This window comes from Vanessa cardui, chromosome 20 (assembly GCF_905220365.1).
Source record: "Vanessa cardui chromosome 20, ilVanCard2.1, whole genome shotgun sequence".
NCBI classification, from domain to species: Eukaryota; Metazoa; Arthropoda; class Insecta; order Lepidoptera; family Nymphalidae; genus Vanessa; species Vanessa cardui.
This window is the reverse complement of record NC_061142.1, coordinates 5626546-5647044: the sequence shown is the minus strand read 5'-3', so window position 1 is coordinate 5647044 and position 20499 is coordinate 5626546. Positions and strand designations below refer to the sequence as shown.

At 31.0% G+C, this 20499-nt stretch overlaps 2 protein-coding genes across 2 annotated transcripts in view; one reads left to right on the top strand and one right to left on the bottom strand.

Annotated features, from left to right (window-relative positions):
- LOC124538455 (RNA helicase aquarius) overlaps positions 1-20499 on the top strand; it is an 82671-nt gene that overhangs the window by 10918 nt on the left and 51254 nt on the right. The gene's annotated exons all lie outside the window — the stretch shown is intronic.
- On the bottom strand, positions 728-13628 carry LOC124538453 (probable G-protein coupled receptor Mth-like 3). The gene is made up of 9 exons (XM_047115523.1): positions 13436-13628; positions 5359-5585; positions 4760-4948; positions 4203-4318; positions 3387-3465; positions 2889-3052; positions 2417-2561; positions 1312-1404; positions 728-1227 (listed from the first exon to the last, which is right to left on the bottom strand). The coding sequence occupies exons 1-9, from the start codon at positions 13439-13441 to the stop codon at positions 1020-1022; spliced, it is 1227 nt and encodes a 408-aa protein (XP_046971479.1). The 5' UTR covers positions 13442-13628; the 3' UTR covers positions 728-1019.

The window sequence follows — 20499 nt, the reverse complement described above, 5'->3', positions numbered from 1 at the left end:
TTTGACAAACGTCAAATAATGACAGTTGTTAATCTGTCAGGTTTGAACTTTAGTTGTTTTAATTACTCGATAGGCAAAAGGCAATGATCTATGTCCATACATACTTCGATTTTGATATATGTATATTAAAATAAAGATTAAAATTATCAAAGAATTTAGTTGGAGCGAAATAAAGATATCAATTTAACCTGACAAAAACCGAGTAATTATAATGTTATTAAAACTAAATATAACACACCAGGACGTGAAAATAAATGTAAAAAAAAACATACCGAATTATTAACTATTACTGATGAATTAATAATATCATTAATAAAACAAGGGATAATGGAATACTTTGTAATTACGTAACCGCATTTTAAATTCATAACATGCATTTATAAAAAATGTTTGATCTTAAATACTAATTTATATAATAACAAAAAATCTTATAGAATAGTATTTACATTTATGTAAATGCTAATTAATTACAAGTATTTGTTTGATAATAACTAAAATATAATAATATTATACATTGAAATTAATCATAAATTGCTTGTGGCAACATGGCACTTTAGAAATAAACATTTAAAGAATATGTTACTATGTGATAATTAATAAATTTACGAAATTAAATAGTTATTGATTAAAACTTTTTATTGTCGAATATTTAAAACTGTTCTCAATACATTTAAATTCTATGTTTCGCATTCTAGTAATAAACCTTTTTCATTTATCGATTACATAATTTTTCAATTATTATTCATGTGCGTGCATTAACAGTAATATATATTTTACGAGATTCGATTACAATAGTCTTATAATATAAATTTCATATGTTTAAAGCTGATCTTAACTTGATTCAATTTAATTATATAGTAATAATGTTTACTAGTTAAGATTTATTTTACAATATTTTACATACTGAGTATTGCACTGAGCTAATAAATTATATTATCTGTTTCATACCAGCTGAATCATGGCATAAAATTAAATTAAAAAAAATAAGAATCTATATTCAATATTTCTAAGTCCTTCATTTAATTAAGCCTGACCTCTACAGTATCATCGGCTAGTATTTGCTGGTCATCACTGTCGTCGTGGGGACTTAGTTTTTCGGCTAGTGGGCGGGTTATGCACAAACAGCAGTTCTCGCTGGCCAGTCCTTGTATGGCTCGCCGTCTGAACACCACCAATATCAAAAATATTACCACTCCTTGTAGGCAATTAAACGTGTCCATTATTTTCCTAAAATTAAACAAAAGTTTATCGCATTAGAACTAAACATTTTATTATACAGATAATTAAAGTTTTTTTTTTTTTATAAATTACCAAATAATGTGTTCTGCGCCGTGTGCAAAGCTGGCAATTTCGAATATCCAAGATATTCCCATAACGAGGAAAAGTTTAAGGGAAACGAGAAACCTGAAAACATGTACTAATATTAAAATCTATAGAATTCGTTTTGTCTGTATTAACGATTCACATAACGCAATAACAAATGCTATCTTATCACGACCGATAAGGGAACTGGTACCTATTTTTAATTAAATTCAATTGTTTTATAATTTTGTGCTCGCTTAATTATTCTACATTTTCATATAAGATAACTTATCGCATTACTGCAAAATATATACCTATATAGTAATTATACAATCGGCATTACCGATACTTAATATTTGTTTACTAATAAATAATGTTTTTTTTTTTTCTAGAAAATACAAACCTAACCAATCTTATATTAATTTTTAACAATAACTACTTTATAAAAACGATACTTTTAAGTAGGTATACAATTTTAACAAAAGGTTTATTTTTTTCTTTTGTCTCTAGCCCACCTTGGGATTTAAATGTTTTTCTTTCCATACCCTTGCTTAAAAAAACTTATCACTTTTTGTGTCCCATACTTTTTATAAACTGTAACCTTTGTCGAAGGGTCTGACAGATAAAAAAAAATTGTCTATGATAAATGGCGGGGTTTCGAATTTCGATATTTAAAATCTTATCTATCGTATGATAGGTTTGTGTTATTGAACTTTTAATTTATTTTTCGCTTACGATTTTATTGTTTTATTCCATAATTTTTAAGTTTGCGTAATGTATATATCAAATGGCTATTCATAAGGTAATCAATACGATAGCGATATGACAATTCAAAATCAAAAGCGAATATTAATCATGATAATTATAAATTAAACTGACATAAAGAGAAACGCCGTCGCAGTACCGGGATTCTGTAGTCGCTTTTTTTGCGTCACATTTAAATTCCATTGACATTTACGTTGTGTTGTATAATCTGTATATAATACATTAAATAATAATCATAATCTTTAGAATAAGCCATTTGATGCACATATCGAAAACTAATCTTTAAAAATTAGGGATAATATGCACTCCATCCGCTTTTTATAATCTGTGGTATTAAATACAATCTTACTTGTGCTTTAGATTATTTAGCTTGTTCACTTCATACTTTCTGGTGTGCCTCCAAAGACTTATCGACGACATTACAAAAAGGATTACATTCACTGCAATAAGTATGGCTATCGGTCCATAGAAAAATATCCATGTTTCAGTACGACCTGAAAATAATTATATAATTAATAGGTACACTTATAATATACAGTCATCCACTCATGTATACTTTAGTCAAGTGGACTTATAAGTTTTGTATCGTAATTATACATAATTATCATGCTATTTAAACGTGATTCTGGTTTGAGATGTTTATTTTCATACTAAAACGCAGATAGCCTATACTCTGAATATATTTGTTTAAAGATTTTTTTCAGATGTAATTCCATTGACATTTTTACATGTATATACACTTTTGGGCATTATATTCGTATAACTAATGAATTCATACGTTTTGTGTTCGATTGAGCGTTAAGATCATCAGTGCTCCTTACCGTTGAACCAGCAACTGTTGTCGCCTATGCCTGGCTTGTAGTGATTTCCCTCCGCGAAGTTTGTAATGAGCGCGACGATCAGAAAGAAAATCGTGCAGCCCCAAGCGTAGCAATTGTACATGAAGTATTGTTTCTTCTCAGTTTTCTTTAAGTAACTCGCATCTCTGTAGATAATGAAGATAAAATAAAAACGACAGAAGTGATAACTTAAGCGTATCGCTGCCGTATGTTTAGATAGGGAAGCCAGACAGACTGACGCCGTAACGCGTTACGTAACGCAGCGGTTTTCCCTCCCATAATAAATTTTCATCTCAATATATTTTTATGTCATGTTATTTGTTATCTTATGGGTTTTGATGGGTAATTAGCGTAAGGTTTCAAATCAGTTATGAACTTATGCATTAGGAATTATCTAAAATATTCTTCAATCTTTATGTACATTTATTTCATTGTATGATATTTGGGTTAAGCAAAAATATTTTTTTTAAAACCACTTACTCCACAGTTCTGTACATGTTAATGCTTATCACATTCATCCAGAAGAATGTAGCCATCATCCAGAAGTAGACGAGAAAACCTTAAAGGAAAAAAAATAACACTATACTATGTATAATCATAGCTTCAATGTGTTATAAGTATCACTATAATAATATAATCTTGATACTGTAACAAATATTAACTAAAATATCAATTATTATTAATCATAGTATTATGCTCCGTATCGTCAAGTGTCCTCGAGATTTCGTGTGCTAGAAACATCGCCATGAAACTGTATCCTGTATTGATTGTGACATATATATTAATATTTCTCTAGGACAGCTTGGTGGAACAACATTGAAACTTATTTTGATAGGCTATTATAGTACGATACAACTTAGATGTAGCATCGGCAAAATTCGTAAAACCGACCACATACGAATTAAGTACGCTATCCCAAAACTATCAATATTTATATCTGATGTGAATATGATCTTTACACAAACGTAATAACTTGTAATGTCATATAACCTAATATATTCCTCGATTTACTTGCACTTGCTTTCTCGGGTTGAACTGATGCGACGATAATCTATAATCTATAGCGACGAATGTCGTCGAATGGCGCGATAGGGAGCTAATTCTATTAGTTGTATAAATCGGCATCAATCGGTTTTATTGAATTTGCCGATGCTACATCTAAGTTGTGTCGTAATATACTTAACTTTTATTTCAATATATTAATGTTTTATTCAAGTAATATCATAATAATCAAAAATATTGCCATATTGTAATATGGCAACTTATTTGAATATTAAGTGAAAAAAACTCGTTTACCTGATATCGTGCATATTTCGCCAGTGAACCCTGGACTGAGTTGTAAAACTCCAAGCGATAAGAAGCCGAGGGCCATGCTGGCGCACATACACATATAGCACATGCCCTGGAGATCCCTGCGGAGATAATATTATTATTTATTTATACTTTTAATATATTTACATGAATTGTTTTGTAATCACATTCGAAACGAAATCTTTACTTATTTATAGCGCAAAAAAAGGAAAAATATTTATTTAATACTTTCAGTAATGTAAAATTAGAACACCTTGTAAAGGTTTTTTTTTTATTAACAACAATCGAAATATTTAATTTAGTTCTAAAAAGGAGTATCTGTAGTATGAATGGTCATAATCATATTTCCCTTAATAAATTACACATTATGGATCCTAGTAATATAAGTGTCAATTCAACCTTTTACGATCGGGGTAACTGTCAGATTTACTTCATAAGTATTTGTAGATAGTATAGAAAATGACAAATAATCTGTTTAAAAACATTCCACACATGGAGTCAACCTTGTTAAAGTTTATATATAAATAAAGTAAGACGTTTACCTCATTTGCGGCATGTACATGTAAACCGCGAATGTGGCGACGAGGAATAATACAGAAATAAGCGTAAGGACCCCTCCCGTCTCGATGTTGTTGCCACTTGATTTGATCTCCTCGAAGCACACAACCGCCACCGGAATCGTGCCCAGACTGGGATCACTGGTATTCCTATACATTTTGCCAAGGCAGTATCTGAAAAAAAAAGCAAATACACTTCTGTCATTGAAAGATTTATGATACTTTAAAACGTTGTTGCTTAAATAGTTTTATGACTAGATTTCTTGTATGTGTATTAATTTAACACGTCACTAAAACTAATGTTTACAGATAGAACTTTAATTTAACACTGAGTTATAAACTAAATTCTCTCGATTTTCCTCTGTGTGTGAATAATAAACTTAACCTCATACAATAATAAACACATATATACAGAACAAATATTAGTTATGAATTGCAAATAGTATTTTATCAATTAAAGTTTATATGACAGGTTTGCTGTGTGTGTGTGTGTGTGTGCGTGCGTGCGTGCGTGCGTGTGTGCGTGCGTGTGTGTGTGTGTGTGTGTGTGTTGTCTTAGAGGATATTTTAGTGCATGCACTTACAAATTCGGATCCTCTACAAACACGTAGCTCGGAGAATCCTGTGTGGACACTTTGTAGCCATTTAGTATGACTTCTTTGAGCAGCATGTATCCCAGGGTGCAATGCATGTTGATTTTCGTAGTGCCGTTACCACAAAACCCTCGCGGCCGAAGGAGTTCATCGTTGGCACAGCAAGGATTGGTCGAAAGAGCCAATCCGATCAAAGAAAATAGTAAAATAATTATCTCCTGCAAATAAAATTTAATAGGTATTAACTTTTTCAAAAATTATAAAGAGATTAGTAATTATGAAACGTGTAGCTTGCTATGTTAGGATTGCAATCGCAAAAACTTCAATAATACTGTTTATATAAGTATAACTAGCTACTCCACGCGGTTTCACAAGCGTTATACATTACTACTTAATATGATAATTATACATAACAATTAATGTTAATTGAACGTATAAAGGTTTTTAAATTGAACTGTAAGATGTTGTACTCGTTCTGACATACAATCATATTAGCTTTATAATTTCAGTATATAGATGAGCTGATTGTAGCTTAATCCGTGCATACAAATTAGTTTGTGAAATTCGTATACAATAACTATGACTTTAAATGAATAAAAAATAAGTATCATATAGTATCTGTCCCGGCTCACGGGTCACACAAACTTGTATTACTTCAGATATAAATGTACAACTAATTGTCTGTTGCGTCAGTATCATTCACCGCAGAATCCGGTCGCAAGTACATCGGGTTTATTGAACCATATTTATTTTTAAACTCATTAACTAAATAATAATTGTCTTATCCGATCTGATCATTCATTATCCCTTGTTTTTAATAATCGAACGAAGACGTTGTAAATTCGATCGAAATTCGAACGTGGACTTCCTACTTCGAATATGTTCTTTCAATATTTATGATGAGATATAAAAGAGCGTAAACATAACTATTAAATTCGAAATTTGAATTTATCAAGTTTTTTTTTTAATTTATGACTTGTATTATAAAACTTACAGCAATTAGAGAAAAAAAGTTTTCAAAATCAGTATGCGTTTAGGATGAATAATTTAATACATGTCTTTTCTCACTATAAGATTTAAAATAGTCTTGTTTATACTGGATTGTAAAACGAGTTATATCGTAAGAGACTTCTAAGTTGTTACACCGCTTAGCAATTAGTTTCAACTTCTTAAATAATATTATGAATGAGAAAGTGAGATTGTTGGTTATGTTTTTAAGTCTCAACTACTCAATCTCCTCCAGGATACCCCCCAAAGGAGAAACCTTCGGATATGACGTTCTTACGAGATACCTCGACACAATAGTGTGGTGTTTGGTTGTAAAAATAGTTCATAATATTGCATTATACATATGAGAATTATTAATACATTACATATTAATAAAACTTTCTTTAATGATATACGATTAGTTATTAAATCTCCAGAGTTTTTTTACTGTCATTAAGTAATCGTGATTCGTTTAATGACATAGTCGATCTTTAATGAAGCTGTGACGAAATCATTCAGTAGATCAACTGGCGAGTACAAGATTCGAGATCGTTAGCGTAATTGTATGTATCAATATTGTATAATATTCTTAACGGGAATGAATTCTATGATTTTTAAACTATGTTGATAAACCGTTACAGGTTTAAAAGATATATTGAATGTGTTTCTCCCGTCGGGTCCCGTTTCCTCTTTGCATGTGTTGGATGCCTTGTATTTTGCATAATTTCAAACTATCCATACAGGTTGTCTCACTAGAGTTATTATACACCTATATATATATATATATATATATATATATATATTTAGAACCAGAAGAAGTAGGTTAACCTCTATGTATCAACTACAAATCTCCCACCTTTTTTTTTTAAAGGGAAGTTGTGTGACTTGACGCAGATGTTGCTTGTTTATTCCAACAATATATATACCTGAGTTATGCTTTACCGGACTTAAGCCCGTCTTCTATTAAGATCCGAGTATTCTATCTACTGTGACGTACCTTAAAAATGCTAATAAACAAATACTACAATCGAGTTACAATTAAATGGAAAACAAATTAAAAAAATATTTAAAACAATACGTATGTACTGATAATACTGGTTCGACTAATAAGACTTAAAAGTAAACATATTATTATAATAATTATTATATACTTATTCAAGTAACCGAGACTCGATTACAAAATTGCGATAATATTGATTTATGTTCGCAATAAAAGAAATATAAATAGAAATAAACGTGGATTAAAATACTGCAGTATATCTATATATATAATAAAATTGGAGTGTCTGATTGTAATATTAAAATAGCCGTTTTTTACTCAATGCATTTTAGTCTGTGCATGGTACATATACCAAAATAACATTTTGTATAATTTCTGCCTGTCTGTCTGTCTGTTTTGGCTGGACCGATTTTGACGGGACTTTCACTAGCAGATAACTGATATAATAGAGAGTAACTTAGGCTACAACAATTTTTTTTGTTAAATTCAAACGCGTACAAAGTCGCGGGCACATCTAGTATCTACTGTATACTAAAACTACAGCAGATTTTTATCCGTTGAATATTAGTTCAAGATGCTAGAGGTCATGTTGATGGTTTTTGCGTACCCTGCAACACCCATGCGGTATTGGAAAAAAGCAGTCATTTTTTGCATGAGCAAACAGGCATGTAGTTCATACGAAACACTTCAACACGAGGCTGCCCCTTTAGCCCTAAACGAGTTATTAAACTGATTACGAAGACTGCTAATATTAATATATAATCAATCTTTAAACTACACGTGTTAATCTCGGAGTAATGTGATCTTTACAATCCCTGACGCAAGTGTAATTCTGCGAACATTAATGTTACGTTTTATTCACACAGATCTCCTCTCCCTTATAATATCATAATTAAGATTGTTGCAATGTATCCCAAGTATTATTAACTTTTGAGTCAAGTTCATGATAATTTGCATATTGCTTTAATTTTTGCAACAGTTATTGTTCACAGTCATTTTTTACTCGTCTCAAAGATCAGTATGACATTTATGAATATTAATTAATAAAAATAAAAAATATAGACGTGTGAGGTTTTTTTTACGATGTTTCGAAGACGAAACAGATTTTTATATTCAAAAGTATTCTATTACTACCTACGTGATCTGTACTATCTACAATTTCATAGTCATATTCATAATGACTGCATGGTTTATCATATAGAAAATCCAATCTATTGCTTATATAAAATGTTATATAAACAAATGTATTTGGCCCTAATTATTGATCCATATTAAAAAAAGGTAATCAAATATTAGATTGGTCTTTGATGGCAGGCGATATTGAATCACCAAGTGCGATGGACAAAGAAATAGGTCAGGAGGCAATCAGTGCTCGATAATGATATGTAAGGAGGGTAATTTTATTTTGCTCTTAGACAAAGGTCGAATCTCTTGTAGTGTGCGGTTCGCGAAATGTATATGGAGTACGCGCTGTACGCGTGTCTTACCTTGATAACAATTGCACGTGTGTTTTGATTGATTCTTTTTCAGTGTTGATAGTTTTGAATGTTTATTCATTGTAATATAACATTCTATTTTCGCAGTTCTTTAGTTAAATTTTTTCAGCGTATTTATCAAACAATTTTTTCATACTAATTTTGTTGGTCATGGATCACCAATAATTTTTCTATATTACTCAACCCTATTTTGATTTAAATATGTTACTTTTAGTGTTACATTCGCGCAGGTACTTGGGGTTAACAATGCTGCTTCTCAATTTCAACTTGAATGTATGTTATATGTCACATTGGTTAAATTATCATAACCCTTAAGTGGTAAATGTACTCGTATATACTATGTTCACACGTGTTGAGTAGTGACAGTGATCGCAAAGCATTAATTGTAATCATTACATAATAATAGTTAATTATTTGATCCAATGTAACTACAGATTATAACATCTTTGTTTCCAACATTATTGGCACATTGGCAAAGTAAGGCATGCTTAATATTTCATACAAATGCCACAAGTAACTCACTATGTTAACCTAACTATGGAATAAAAATAGGATTTTTACAAAATAAATTTAGTCATCGAGATAACAGGTAGGTACTTGACATATATTTAATACGCACATATCGAATTTGTTTGTTAGTAGTGCGTAAAACGATTCTTCGAATTCCTAAACAATATGTTTGTCAAATGAGGGAAAATAAAGGCGTCACAAGCGGATGACTAATTACAAATATTTATCGCAATGATTTTACTCGATTGAAATTAAAATCGTAAACGGACTACGGTGATACTACAAATGCAATAAAGTTGATGTGTATCTGTTACGTTTTTGTGATTAAACCGTTGAATTGTTTTTGATAACATTTTGTATATAGCCCTTGATAGACGAATAACAAATGAGCGAGGTCGCGGAGGAAGGTTAGTATCAAATAAAATTGCAAAAAAAAGTAGATAAAAAAATTTGCCATATTAACTTTATTGTTTCATTTCATTTATGATATATCTACTCAATATGATTCTCATATATAACTCATAATATTTTTTATCAATTCCCTTTGAAATACTGCAAGTTTTCAAACATTTTGAAGTTTTTTTGTAACTAGCAGTGCCCGCGGCTTCGTGCGCCGTTGAATTTAGCAAATAAGTTATTATTGTGGCTTAAGTTACTCCTTATTACATCAGCTATCAGCCAGTGAAAATTAGTCCAGCTGTGAATTATATTAGCCGGAACAACAGATAGAGAAAATTTGTAAAATAATGGTATTTTGGTATATGTACCGTTTACCTTTATCAACTGTCTTATTTATAGGCTTCAATTACCTTTTGTAATTGACTTTTGAAAATCATATCAAAACACTCATTAAGTAAGTAATGCTAATTTTGTTAAGATTATTTTGAAAGAGAATACGCTTCCATCATTAAGTTGGAAATGCAACAAGTTATCATGCAGTTGTCGCTCCAAGCGCACGAACAACTATGTAACTTTATTGTTTGGATTAATTTGCATAACTAAAGAACTGCGTAAATGTATCGTCTCCCGAGAACTAGACGAGATTATTACTACCAATAAATATATTCATATTTTTTAAATTACATAGCATACATTATCATATTTTGAATTAAAGGTGTCTTATGAATTCGTTCCAAATGCCAATCGTAACGTATAAGCGAAATATTAATGATTGACTCATTATGGATTTCCGAAATTATAGGCACTATTGACCTGAAATTTAACATAACTCAACTCCTACTCCTAAGTACTCTTTTCGCGACTAAAATGCTTTGGAATTTTGACTCCTATAATCGGTAGGGTTAAACTTTGAATTAATTTTACCCGTATAAAGTCTGGACGGATGACAAGTTATATATAAATGCAATAGATTACCTTACATTGGAACCCCTTCCTTACAAGCGAAGTTGCGTTCCGAAGGAGTATGTTTATAATTTAATGCGACGGTTAATTTAGTTTTAAATGTTCGAGACGATAAATAAAACATCGCTGACATGTTTTTTTTTTTTTGTGCAACGGCGCCATAAATGATAACAAGGCTATCGCGATGTCACGTTCAGAAGAAAGGGAAATCTTAATAGGCATCTTCTTTACACTAAATATTATCTGTTGTATTATTACGAACACAATAATGGTATTACTCTTCGCCTTGTCTGACTAATGGCTCATTTAGAAGGCTCACTGAGGGCTAGGGTTAACGTAGAAAGCTGTTGATTTTGTGCCTGGATCTTTTTAATATCCTGCCAGATCCTTCCAGAATTTGCGAGTACGAGAATAAATAAATAAAATAAATAAATAAATATGAGACAACATCACATACATTACTCTGATCCCAATGTAAGTAGCTTAAGCACTTGTGTTATGGAATCATAAATAGAGTGTAGTTTTCGTCAGCATCGTATCTCCGATGTTGTAGCTATATTACTCAATATTGGATGTCGTAGTCAGTCAAGACTTCTTCGATTATCTTTTAGTAGTTCTGTGCAGTTGTTCTTAAAATGTATGGAATTGGTGCGATTAGACCGCAATTACGAGTTTGAATTCTAGGGCTCATGGGAGCATTTTCGAATCGTTATAATACATGTTTAAATTGAATCAAAAACTAATACCGTTCTAGTATTTAGATTGTACCGAGAGGAACTAACAAAATATTCAACAGTTACCCTTTTTCTCGAATTAAATATGACGATTATATTGTGTAGTAATAGTAGTAATCTTTTAAAAAGTGGATATGTTTTTTTTTAAATAAAATTTAAAGATATTAATAATCACAGTAAAATTATTAATCTTTTAACAATACGAAACCATTTGAATTTAAAAAAATAATTCCATAAATACTATCGGCTCATCTTAATCGGTTAAATCGGCTAAGTTAATTTAACATAATAAATTTGCAATATATAATATTAGGCAGTTAATATTTTTCAATCTCAATATTGCTAAACATCTTTAAAGGCTGTACCTACTATGTATTTTCTGTAATCATGTAAATAACTTATTCAATTTTTTTTAAAGTAACAATGTGATATAAACTAAAAATTATAATAAAATAAGAATAAAAGATTTAAATGTTTATACGCAAATATTTTGAGTTGTCTTAAAACTGGATTCCGATTCACGTAGCATTATTCTAAGACTGGTTTTAATATTGTCTTTGTTATTTACCGTATAACGATACCCGATATAAAATAAACCATTGATATAATTTCGCAAGTTCCTAGTTGTATTTATATTCATCGAAAACTGCTTATATTTATGGTATAATAGACACATATTACTACTGTATGTCTTATATTAATATATTTCGTCGTAAATATAACACACTACGTGTTGGTTGTCATGTGCTAGGCAAAAAAAGTAGCCTATGTTCTTTCTTGGAGGTCATGTTTGGTTCATACCAAATTACATTAAATTCGGTTAATACGTTGTGAAAGAACGACAGACAGTCAAACAGAGTTACATTCACATTTATAAAATATTTTAGAATATAATATAGATAATATAGATACACATTAAGAAACTCAATTCAAAATCAAATAAGGAAACATAAGCGGATAGTAAAGAAATCACGATTATTCTTTATTCAACGAAAAATAACCTACTACCTACAATTGAACGAAATGGTTATTGGTTATTACCTATGTGATATTGTTGAGTTTGTAATGAGTTTTCATATGTTTTTAAATGTTATATGAATGTGTGTTAAGTTCACAAAGTTCAGTTTCTTTGTGCTACTCTGCAAATATAAATATATTACAACGTACACTCATTTTGTTCTTTGTTTTATTTTGTGTGACGATCATGTTCACGTCATGTTGTCATGAAAAACATAAAAGTATAATAATTTATTTCGTGATATATATCATTTCTATTGGAACGTATTTATATTTACTTTACAATATTTCTCTGATATAAACTGTTACCCATTGATTCGAAATCGGATCGTATGCTATCGTACTATTGTGATATTTTTTATAATGTCCGAACATTATCTTTACAATTAGTTTGTTTTCGATTACATATCATAAAAAGGTCATGTCTGTATAATGTTTTTTTTATAATCGTATATTATAAAAAAAACATTCACGTTCGAAATTTAAAAAAAAAAGCCGATATCCATGAAAATTATAAATTAAGGAATTTTACATGAAATATTGTTTTAAATTATTCGTAAATGGTGTATGGTGAAAATGTGGGAACACACACACACAATTCAAAACCCAACAAGAAGATAATATAGTCGTATCAGCTATGATACTAGACTAGTGCTGTTTATCTATCGGCTGCCGCACGCTGCGAACAAAACTGCCTCGTTCAAAACACTTTTATTTTTATTAGTTTTCATTTTCGTTATTAGTGAAATAAATAACGGAATACGGATTTGAAACTGTTAATTCCATTCTACAATCAATAAAACAAAACTACCCTCTCATAAATTTCCTTTAATACACGTTCACTAATTACTTATTTAACGCTAAAAACCGTTTTTGTTTATATATAATTTATTAAAAATATCTTTGACTGCATTATGTATGTTCTATTATATTATGTACTGTTTTAGTAAAATAATCCTTACCTTCATATTAATATGTTATCGCGAAAAACAGTTTATCAGGCACACTTTAGCAACGCGACATGCGCCGAATCACTTCACCCTACGACTGGCGTCAAAGGGGCGTTAATCATCTGCGATCGTATTGCTTTTGAAATGAAAACGTTTCTAGATATCCGATGCCGGCACGAGATGCGCGTGCGCCGCCGCCGCTGTCACCGACTGAGTAAACAAGTTCCTTTTACGTGCCAGGAGCCGGTTCCTTTGTAAGGGCTATGTTAATTGGGTCATAATTTAACCTTTCGCTAAAATACACAACAATTTCTATTTTCGGAATCGTGTGAGTTTTTTTTTATCCGACGTACCGTCAGTAAATACACTATTTAAAGCTTTAAATTATAAAGTCATAACAGAAAATACAAATAATTTTTTAATTATTAAACGATATCCACCATAAATGCGTAAGTTTTTTTTATACGCACGGCTAACCATTGAGTAAACCATCTAATTATTTTTTTTTTTTTTAATTTTTACCTATGAATTTAATTCGCGTTGACTTCGAATAAATATAAAACATGATAACGATATTTGTTGCGTCAAAACATTGGTCAAAGCCCAGTCAGATGGGTAAACATGCTAGAAAAATAATTTCCCAAGAATTGTTCTTTGTGAAATTAGCCTTTTCATCTACTTAGCTATAAATACTATAAACCAAATGAAAAAGTAATAATTATATTCTTACTATAATGCTAATTTATACTACTTATTTCTCAATCAGAGTACTCAAAAGAGAGGTTCGCTTGTATGGTTTAAAAACTAACATTTTATATTATTTTTCTTCTGGGAAGGATCGAATATTAAGATTCCTCTTAACCATAACATTATGTATATATATACAATTAATATATATACAACGATGAGTTAAGAGAGACGAGAATAATCAATTAAGTATCAGAAAGAATAACATTATTAAGTAATCCTTAATGAAAGTTATTGCTATAAATCATATTAATCTACACTAAAATATAATAGATGACGTTGAACAGTTTGTCAGTTGATCGCGACAATTTGAGGATCTAACACTATGTTTGAAGTATTTCTGTATGTTGGCTATATTATTTTGGTTGCCAGCACCTTTGGCTTAGTGAGCCAGTGTAGTTACAGAGACATAACATCGAAGTTACCCTATTTGGTGGCGCGTGGTATGTAAGGATTATTTCTAACGATGCCAATTTCTTTGAGCTTTGGTGACCACTTAACATCAGGTGGCAATTATATGCAAGGGAAAATAGAAATAAAACATACAAGTCACTTGGTGGTAGGGCTTTGTGCAAGCCCGTCTGGGTAGGTACCATCCACTCATCAGTTATTCTACCGCCAAATAACAGTACTCACTATTGTGTTCCGGTCTGAAGGGTCAGTGAGCCAGTGTAACTACAGGCACAAGGGACATAACATCTTAGTTCCCAAGGTTGGTGGCACATTGACGATGTAAGGAATAGTTAATATTTCTTACAGCGTCATTGTCTTTGGGTGATGGTTACCACTAACCATCAGGTGGCCCATATGCTCGTCCGCCAACTTATACCATAAAAAAGTCACAGGAACGAAGCAGTGATATATAATGTGGGAGATACCACACGGAGCAGCTAGTAATAATCATTGTCCACATACTATACTTTACTAATTATGTTGTGTGTGTGTGTGTATTTATGAATATTTTCACTCGTCTAAACGGAGTTAGAAATTAAAACAAATTGGTCTGAACTAATTAGTGCCGGACATATACCAATTTGCAAACTTGTAGTTAAAAAAAAAGTATTTAAAAGTTTTAGATGAGGTTTCGTTGCTACGTCCATTTCGTTTAAAAAAGGAATACTGAGTTAATAACCGTTATTATTGCTTATCGAGATAAAGCTGATTTAAAAAACGAAAATTACTATGTGCGGCAATTTAGTTATATGGAGTTGTAATTTTAAATATTTAACATCTAAATTAATATTATAAATGCGAAAGTAACTCTGTCTGTTTGTCGCTCTTTCACGGCCAAACCGCGGAACCGAATTTGATGAGATTTGCTGTGTAGCAAACTAGACCTACAAGAAAGGACATAGGCTTCTTTTTTGCCTAACTCTTGATATCCAACACCCTAAAACGAGCGAAGCTGCGGATGACTACTAGTAATATATAAATAAGCATATAACGGTAAAATTCATTTGGATGATTGTTTTTTATTCCATAACAAATATCTTAACGCGTGCTGCCTCTTTATAATTACTTATCTTTATGTTAAAACGTCTGTTCATGATTTAGTAACAGATTAGACGTCCAATGACAGTTCAGATGTATGTTAAACCTGTATGGTGTATAAAAAAAAGGTATGTCATTCGCCTATAAACAAGGCGAGAAAAAAGCATTTGAAAATCATTACGTGACAAAAAATTAATAATTTTCGTATATAAATTAAAACAAGAACAAAAAACAAGTTTTTAATAATTTTATTTAAAACTGTATATAAATAAAAAGAGGGAGACAAAAAAAAGGTTCGCTGTGAATTTGTAACGATATTTCTTGACGTGACGATTTCTGTCAGTTCACTCTACTCCAAGTCAATAAATACATAATTATGTACTAAGCTACTTTATTTATTTAGTATAGATGTAGTAGCATATTCAAGGCAATAGGGTAAGAGTATCATCTGCAGTCTCATCATATAAAACCTACTTCATAAAAATAAATACATGTGCCAAATTTCATGTCTATTAACGTCAAGGAGATATGCCAATTATAATAACAAAGAAGAAGACAACGCCAAAGAGATGAGCCGACACCCATTTTTAAATACATAGATTTATAACACACTAAACATACATACATACATGGGTATATTACGACACAACTAAGATGTAGCATCGGTAAATTCCGTAAAACCGATCATATCCGAATTAAGCACGCTATCCCAAGTTATCAATATTTAATTCTTATTTGAATATGATCTTTACATATATATGAACAAATATATTCGTCAATTTGACACACCGATTTACATACATTTCAATCTATAGCGACGAATACCGTCGAATGGTGCGATAGGATGCTATTTCTATTGGTTGTGTAAATCGGCAGTAATCGGTTTTATTGAATTTGCTGATGCTACACCTAAGTTGTGTCGTACTTTATTATGTTATTTGTTTATACAAATTTCAAATTATATAAAATCCTAATTGAACTCCGAGACGTTTAGTTGGTATTCATATTTATACATCTATTATTTGGCCTTCGCTAATCGAGCGTGTCTAGTCTCAATATTACTAATATTGATTTAAATCTTGCCGTTTCATAGATTAAGTCCATAATTCTATTATTCAACTTGCTGTGCCCGCGATCTTGTAGGCGTTTGAATTTAACAAAGAATAATAATATTGAGGCCTAAGTCAGTTCTCACTCAGTCAGTCACTAATCAGTTATCTGCCACTACTACCACACAAAGTCCCGTCAAAATCGGTTCAGAGATTAGCTGGAACAAACAGACAGACAGACAAAAATTGTAAAAAATGTTATTTTGGTATATGTACCGTGTATACATACATATGCATCGAGTAATAAAGGGCTATTTTAATATTACTAACATATCTGTTCTCCAATATTATTATATGTTTACAAAAAGATTAAAACATATTGAATTATTTATTTCGGTAGCCTCATGAACACTGATTACATCGTTGATACGTAGGTAGATATAGCATTTTACAATCGAAAAATAGGTAAAGATAAAAAACACTGATTTATATATTCTATATTATTGACTAATAACAATGCTGTACATCAACTACAAGCAGTCATTGATAAATATATAATTATTTATAATACAACATAATTCAATTTCACGAACTTAATCTATTCTCATTTACTTTCTTTATTTACAGTTCGACATAGTCGTATCGAATAGATACGCTAATGAGCTCAGCTCAGATCTTCAGCACTCAATATTCATCCGCTGTCAGTCACTTTCTGTATATGATTATTCCACCTAGCTGGAGGGTGTCCTCTGTAAGACTGTCCTAAGCACGGTTGCAACTTCAGAATACATTTACTCCACTGGTTATCGGTTCTGCGACATATGTGTCCAATCTACCACTGCTAATTCAGCTTAGTCAATCTTTGTTCACTGCACTACTTTTTTGGTCTACATTACTACTTTGTCAGCATCAGCACATTTTGCATTCAATCAACCAGAGAAACTACCAGCCTCTCTGGAGTATTATACATCTGATTATGATACTGGCCGTTTTTGGGATTTCTGATTGGAAATATTATTCAGTAACCGACCGTATTTACTTCAATATTAGATATTTTAATTGCTGGCTGGCTACAATGCTACATTGCCCGCCCATAGGTCTACTTTACGTGAAATGAAATATTTTCAATTACGAATGTTTTGACTGTTCTGTCTTTTGATGAATTGTCAAAAACGCTGTAAAAGTTATCTTAGAACTAGCGCGCACTGGTAACTTTAGTCACGGTGACTGTTTCGTCACTCTTGTCGAGTCCATGAATATGTATGGAGGTGCGCGCGCACATTACGACGTGACATTTGGGTCTGCATCTGTACATATTCACGGACTTGAAAAGAGTGACGAAACAGTCACCGTGACAAAAGTTACCAGTGCGCGCTAGTTCTTATACTCCTAAACAGAAATTTATATTTTTTTTAAATGACGAACCTTCAAATAAACTATAATCCTAAGTTATATCCCCTTAAAAGATTGATTTTGAAAAATACTTTCTTACGCAATGTTTCAGGAAGAATTCTTGTGCATAGTGTCCTCCTACTATGTACCTTGTTTTGTACGTTTAGGTGAGCCAATAAATAATTAGATAGTTACTGTAACTCTCAGAGGAACTATTTTTACTTAAGAAGTCGTTAATTTAAGATTATTTTTCAAAATAGGTAATGACTTTATTGCTCATAATCGAATATACTAAAGTGTACTTGTCATGATGGTAACAGTCATTAATATATTTTGATTCAAAAGTATAAATTAATCAAGGTTTTATAACAGCCTCAAATAACAAATAATAAGTAAATAATTTTTTAAATAAATCTTCATAAGACAGTTGTAATGTAATGTTCAAATGTACTTATTTAAAAGATTTATAAATAATTAAATAATAAGACAAAGTATTATTCAAATGGAACAGTGAAGATTCGTTAAAATTAATAATGTTTACATAACATAGGTATGGTAACATTTTAGAATTTAAGTTTCTAGAGATGTTCTGACGAAAATAATTAAGAAACAAGATTAATAGGCATTGCGTTATTTATTGATCATCCGTTTATTCTACGGATAAACAGATGAATCACACGATTCGTCACTAACACGAGATATAGTCTCTAACAAACTTTGTTGTGATGTCCCCTTCCCGATTATGAAACAAAAAGCTTCTATTTGAAATGTGTTACTAGTTACAACTATAATTCCGATATTAATTATCAAAGGATTTTGTACATGTTAGAACCGTATGATAAGTAGAATAAAAAATGCAATTTAAATTTCGAATTAAAAAAATGTACTCTACTATAGTAGCGGCACGCTATAATGACCGTTTTGACGTTTGCCCGCTCATGAAGTTTCGTATTTAATAAATAATTACATCAAAGGAGCAAATTGTTGTTCTTTATTGTCAATAGTGACGTGCAGTTAGCCATAAAATTTATCGAATGTGATTTCTAAACTACAAATATTAGGGTACAGTGAAGATAACTTTTTTTTGCGTAAACGTAAACGTGTACGTCACACTCTCACACTCGACCTCATAGTCGGTGTTATATTTGTGTTGACAGTAAATATTTTATCTATTTTATAAATTATTTATTTTATTTTATTTTATTTATCAATGTTTACTGTAGAAAATGATAATAGAAATAATATTAGTATTCAGATACTACTTGCAACAAATACTTGAATTAAATTACTTGTAAAAAAACAAAGATTTGAATATATTATATCGATAATAAATTTACATTTCACATCACTTTTTTAATGTGTCAAAACGGCCACCGTATCTTGCCGCTAGTATACTAAATGGATATTTTTTTCGGAATTTATAATGGGATTTACCTTATTGGCCTAGACGTCGTTACCTATTAAGATATTAAGTACTGAGACTAAATTATTCGAAAAAAAACTCAGCAGCCCGCCGCAATCACACCACAGCTTGAAGTCCGTAACTTACGCACGTGCCTCGGAAAGCACGTGAATCCGTTGGCAAGCCTGAACTGTTCCCTATTTCGGATTAATTGTCCCCTTGGATTATAAAAGAGATTAATAATTCACATGTGAACTATAATATGTCATATGATCATCATCCCTATGCCACATATTGGGAGGCCCCTACTAGCTCAGAATACACATGTCCTAAATGTCTTCCTATGTGGACAGATTAGAACGTCAGTGGGTGTATATATCTACTAATATTATATATTTTTAATCAATGTGAGTACTCGTGCTACGTTAAAGATATTATAATTAACGTAAGAAAACAAGATGCTTAATGAATTATGTATATAGTAATACATATTATCTACATTATGTTAAATAGAACTACACTGTTGATTAAACGGTCAATAACAAGACTGTAGTTGTATTGCATATTTAATTAAATAATTAATTATTAATGTGTTAAAACTAGCATAATAATATTTAAATTTAAAAAGCGCGTCAATACTGACGCACCGTGCATTCGTTTGACTTTAAAGCTCAGACTTCATATTCATAGCGATTGCAATCTGATATTTATTTGAAGAATACTAACAATCAGTGCATTGCTTTGATTGTTTGAATAGTCTACATATGTGCCTTATATATCCGAAAGCCGAAAGTATCTTTCTCACGATCTCCCCTTCCAAAAAATCACCTTTGAAGACCTTATGGAGCACCTTACTGATAAAAACAAAGACTTTAATTTTATCGTCAAAGTACCCCGCAACGCGTGTCGCCCATGCTTTTTTAGCAACTCCTATATCCTCTTTAAGATATACTTGGATGTACTATTGTCCAAAAGGTTATATTACATACGCTTGT

Bases quoted from the DNA above. Each gene is read 5' to 3' on its own strand.
- LOC124538453 (XM_047115523.1), bottom strand. The intron at 3,053-3,386 runs GTAAGTGGTTTT...CATTATCTACAG, and splicing joins AACATGTACAGAACTGTGGA to AGATGCGAGTTACTTAAAGA. The intron at 1,405-2,416 runs GTAAGATTGTAT...ACATGTTTTCAG, and splicing joins CTAAATAATCTAAAGCACAA to GTTTCTCGTTTCCCTTAAAC.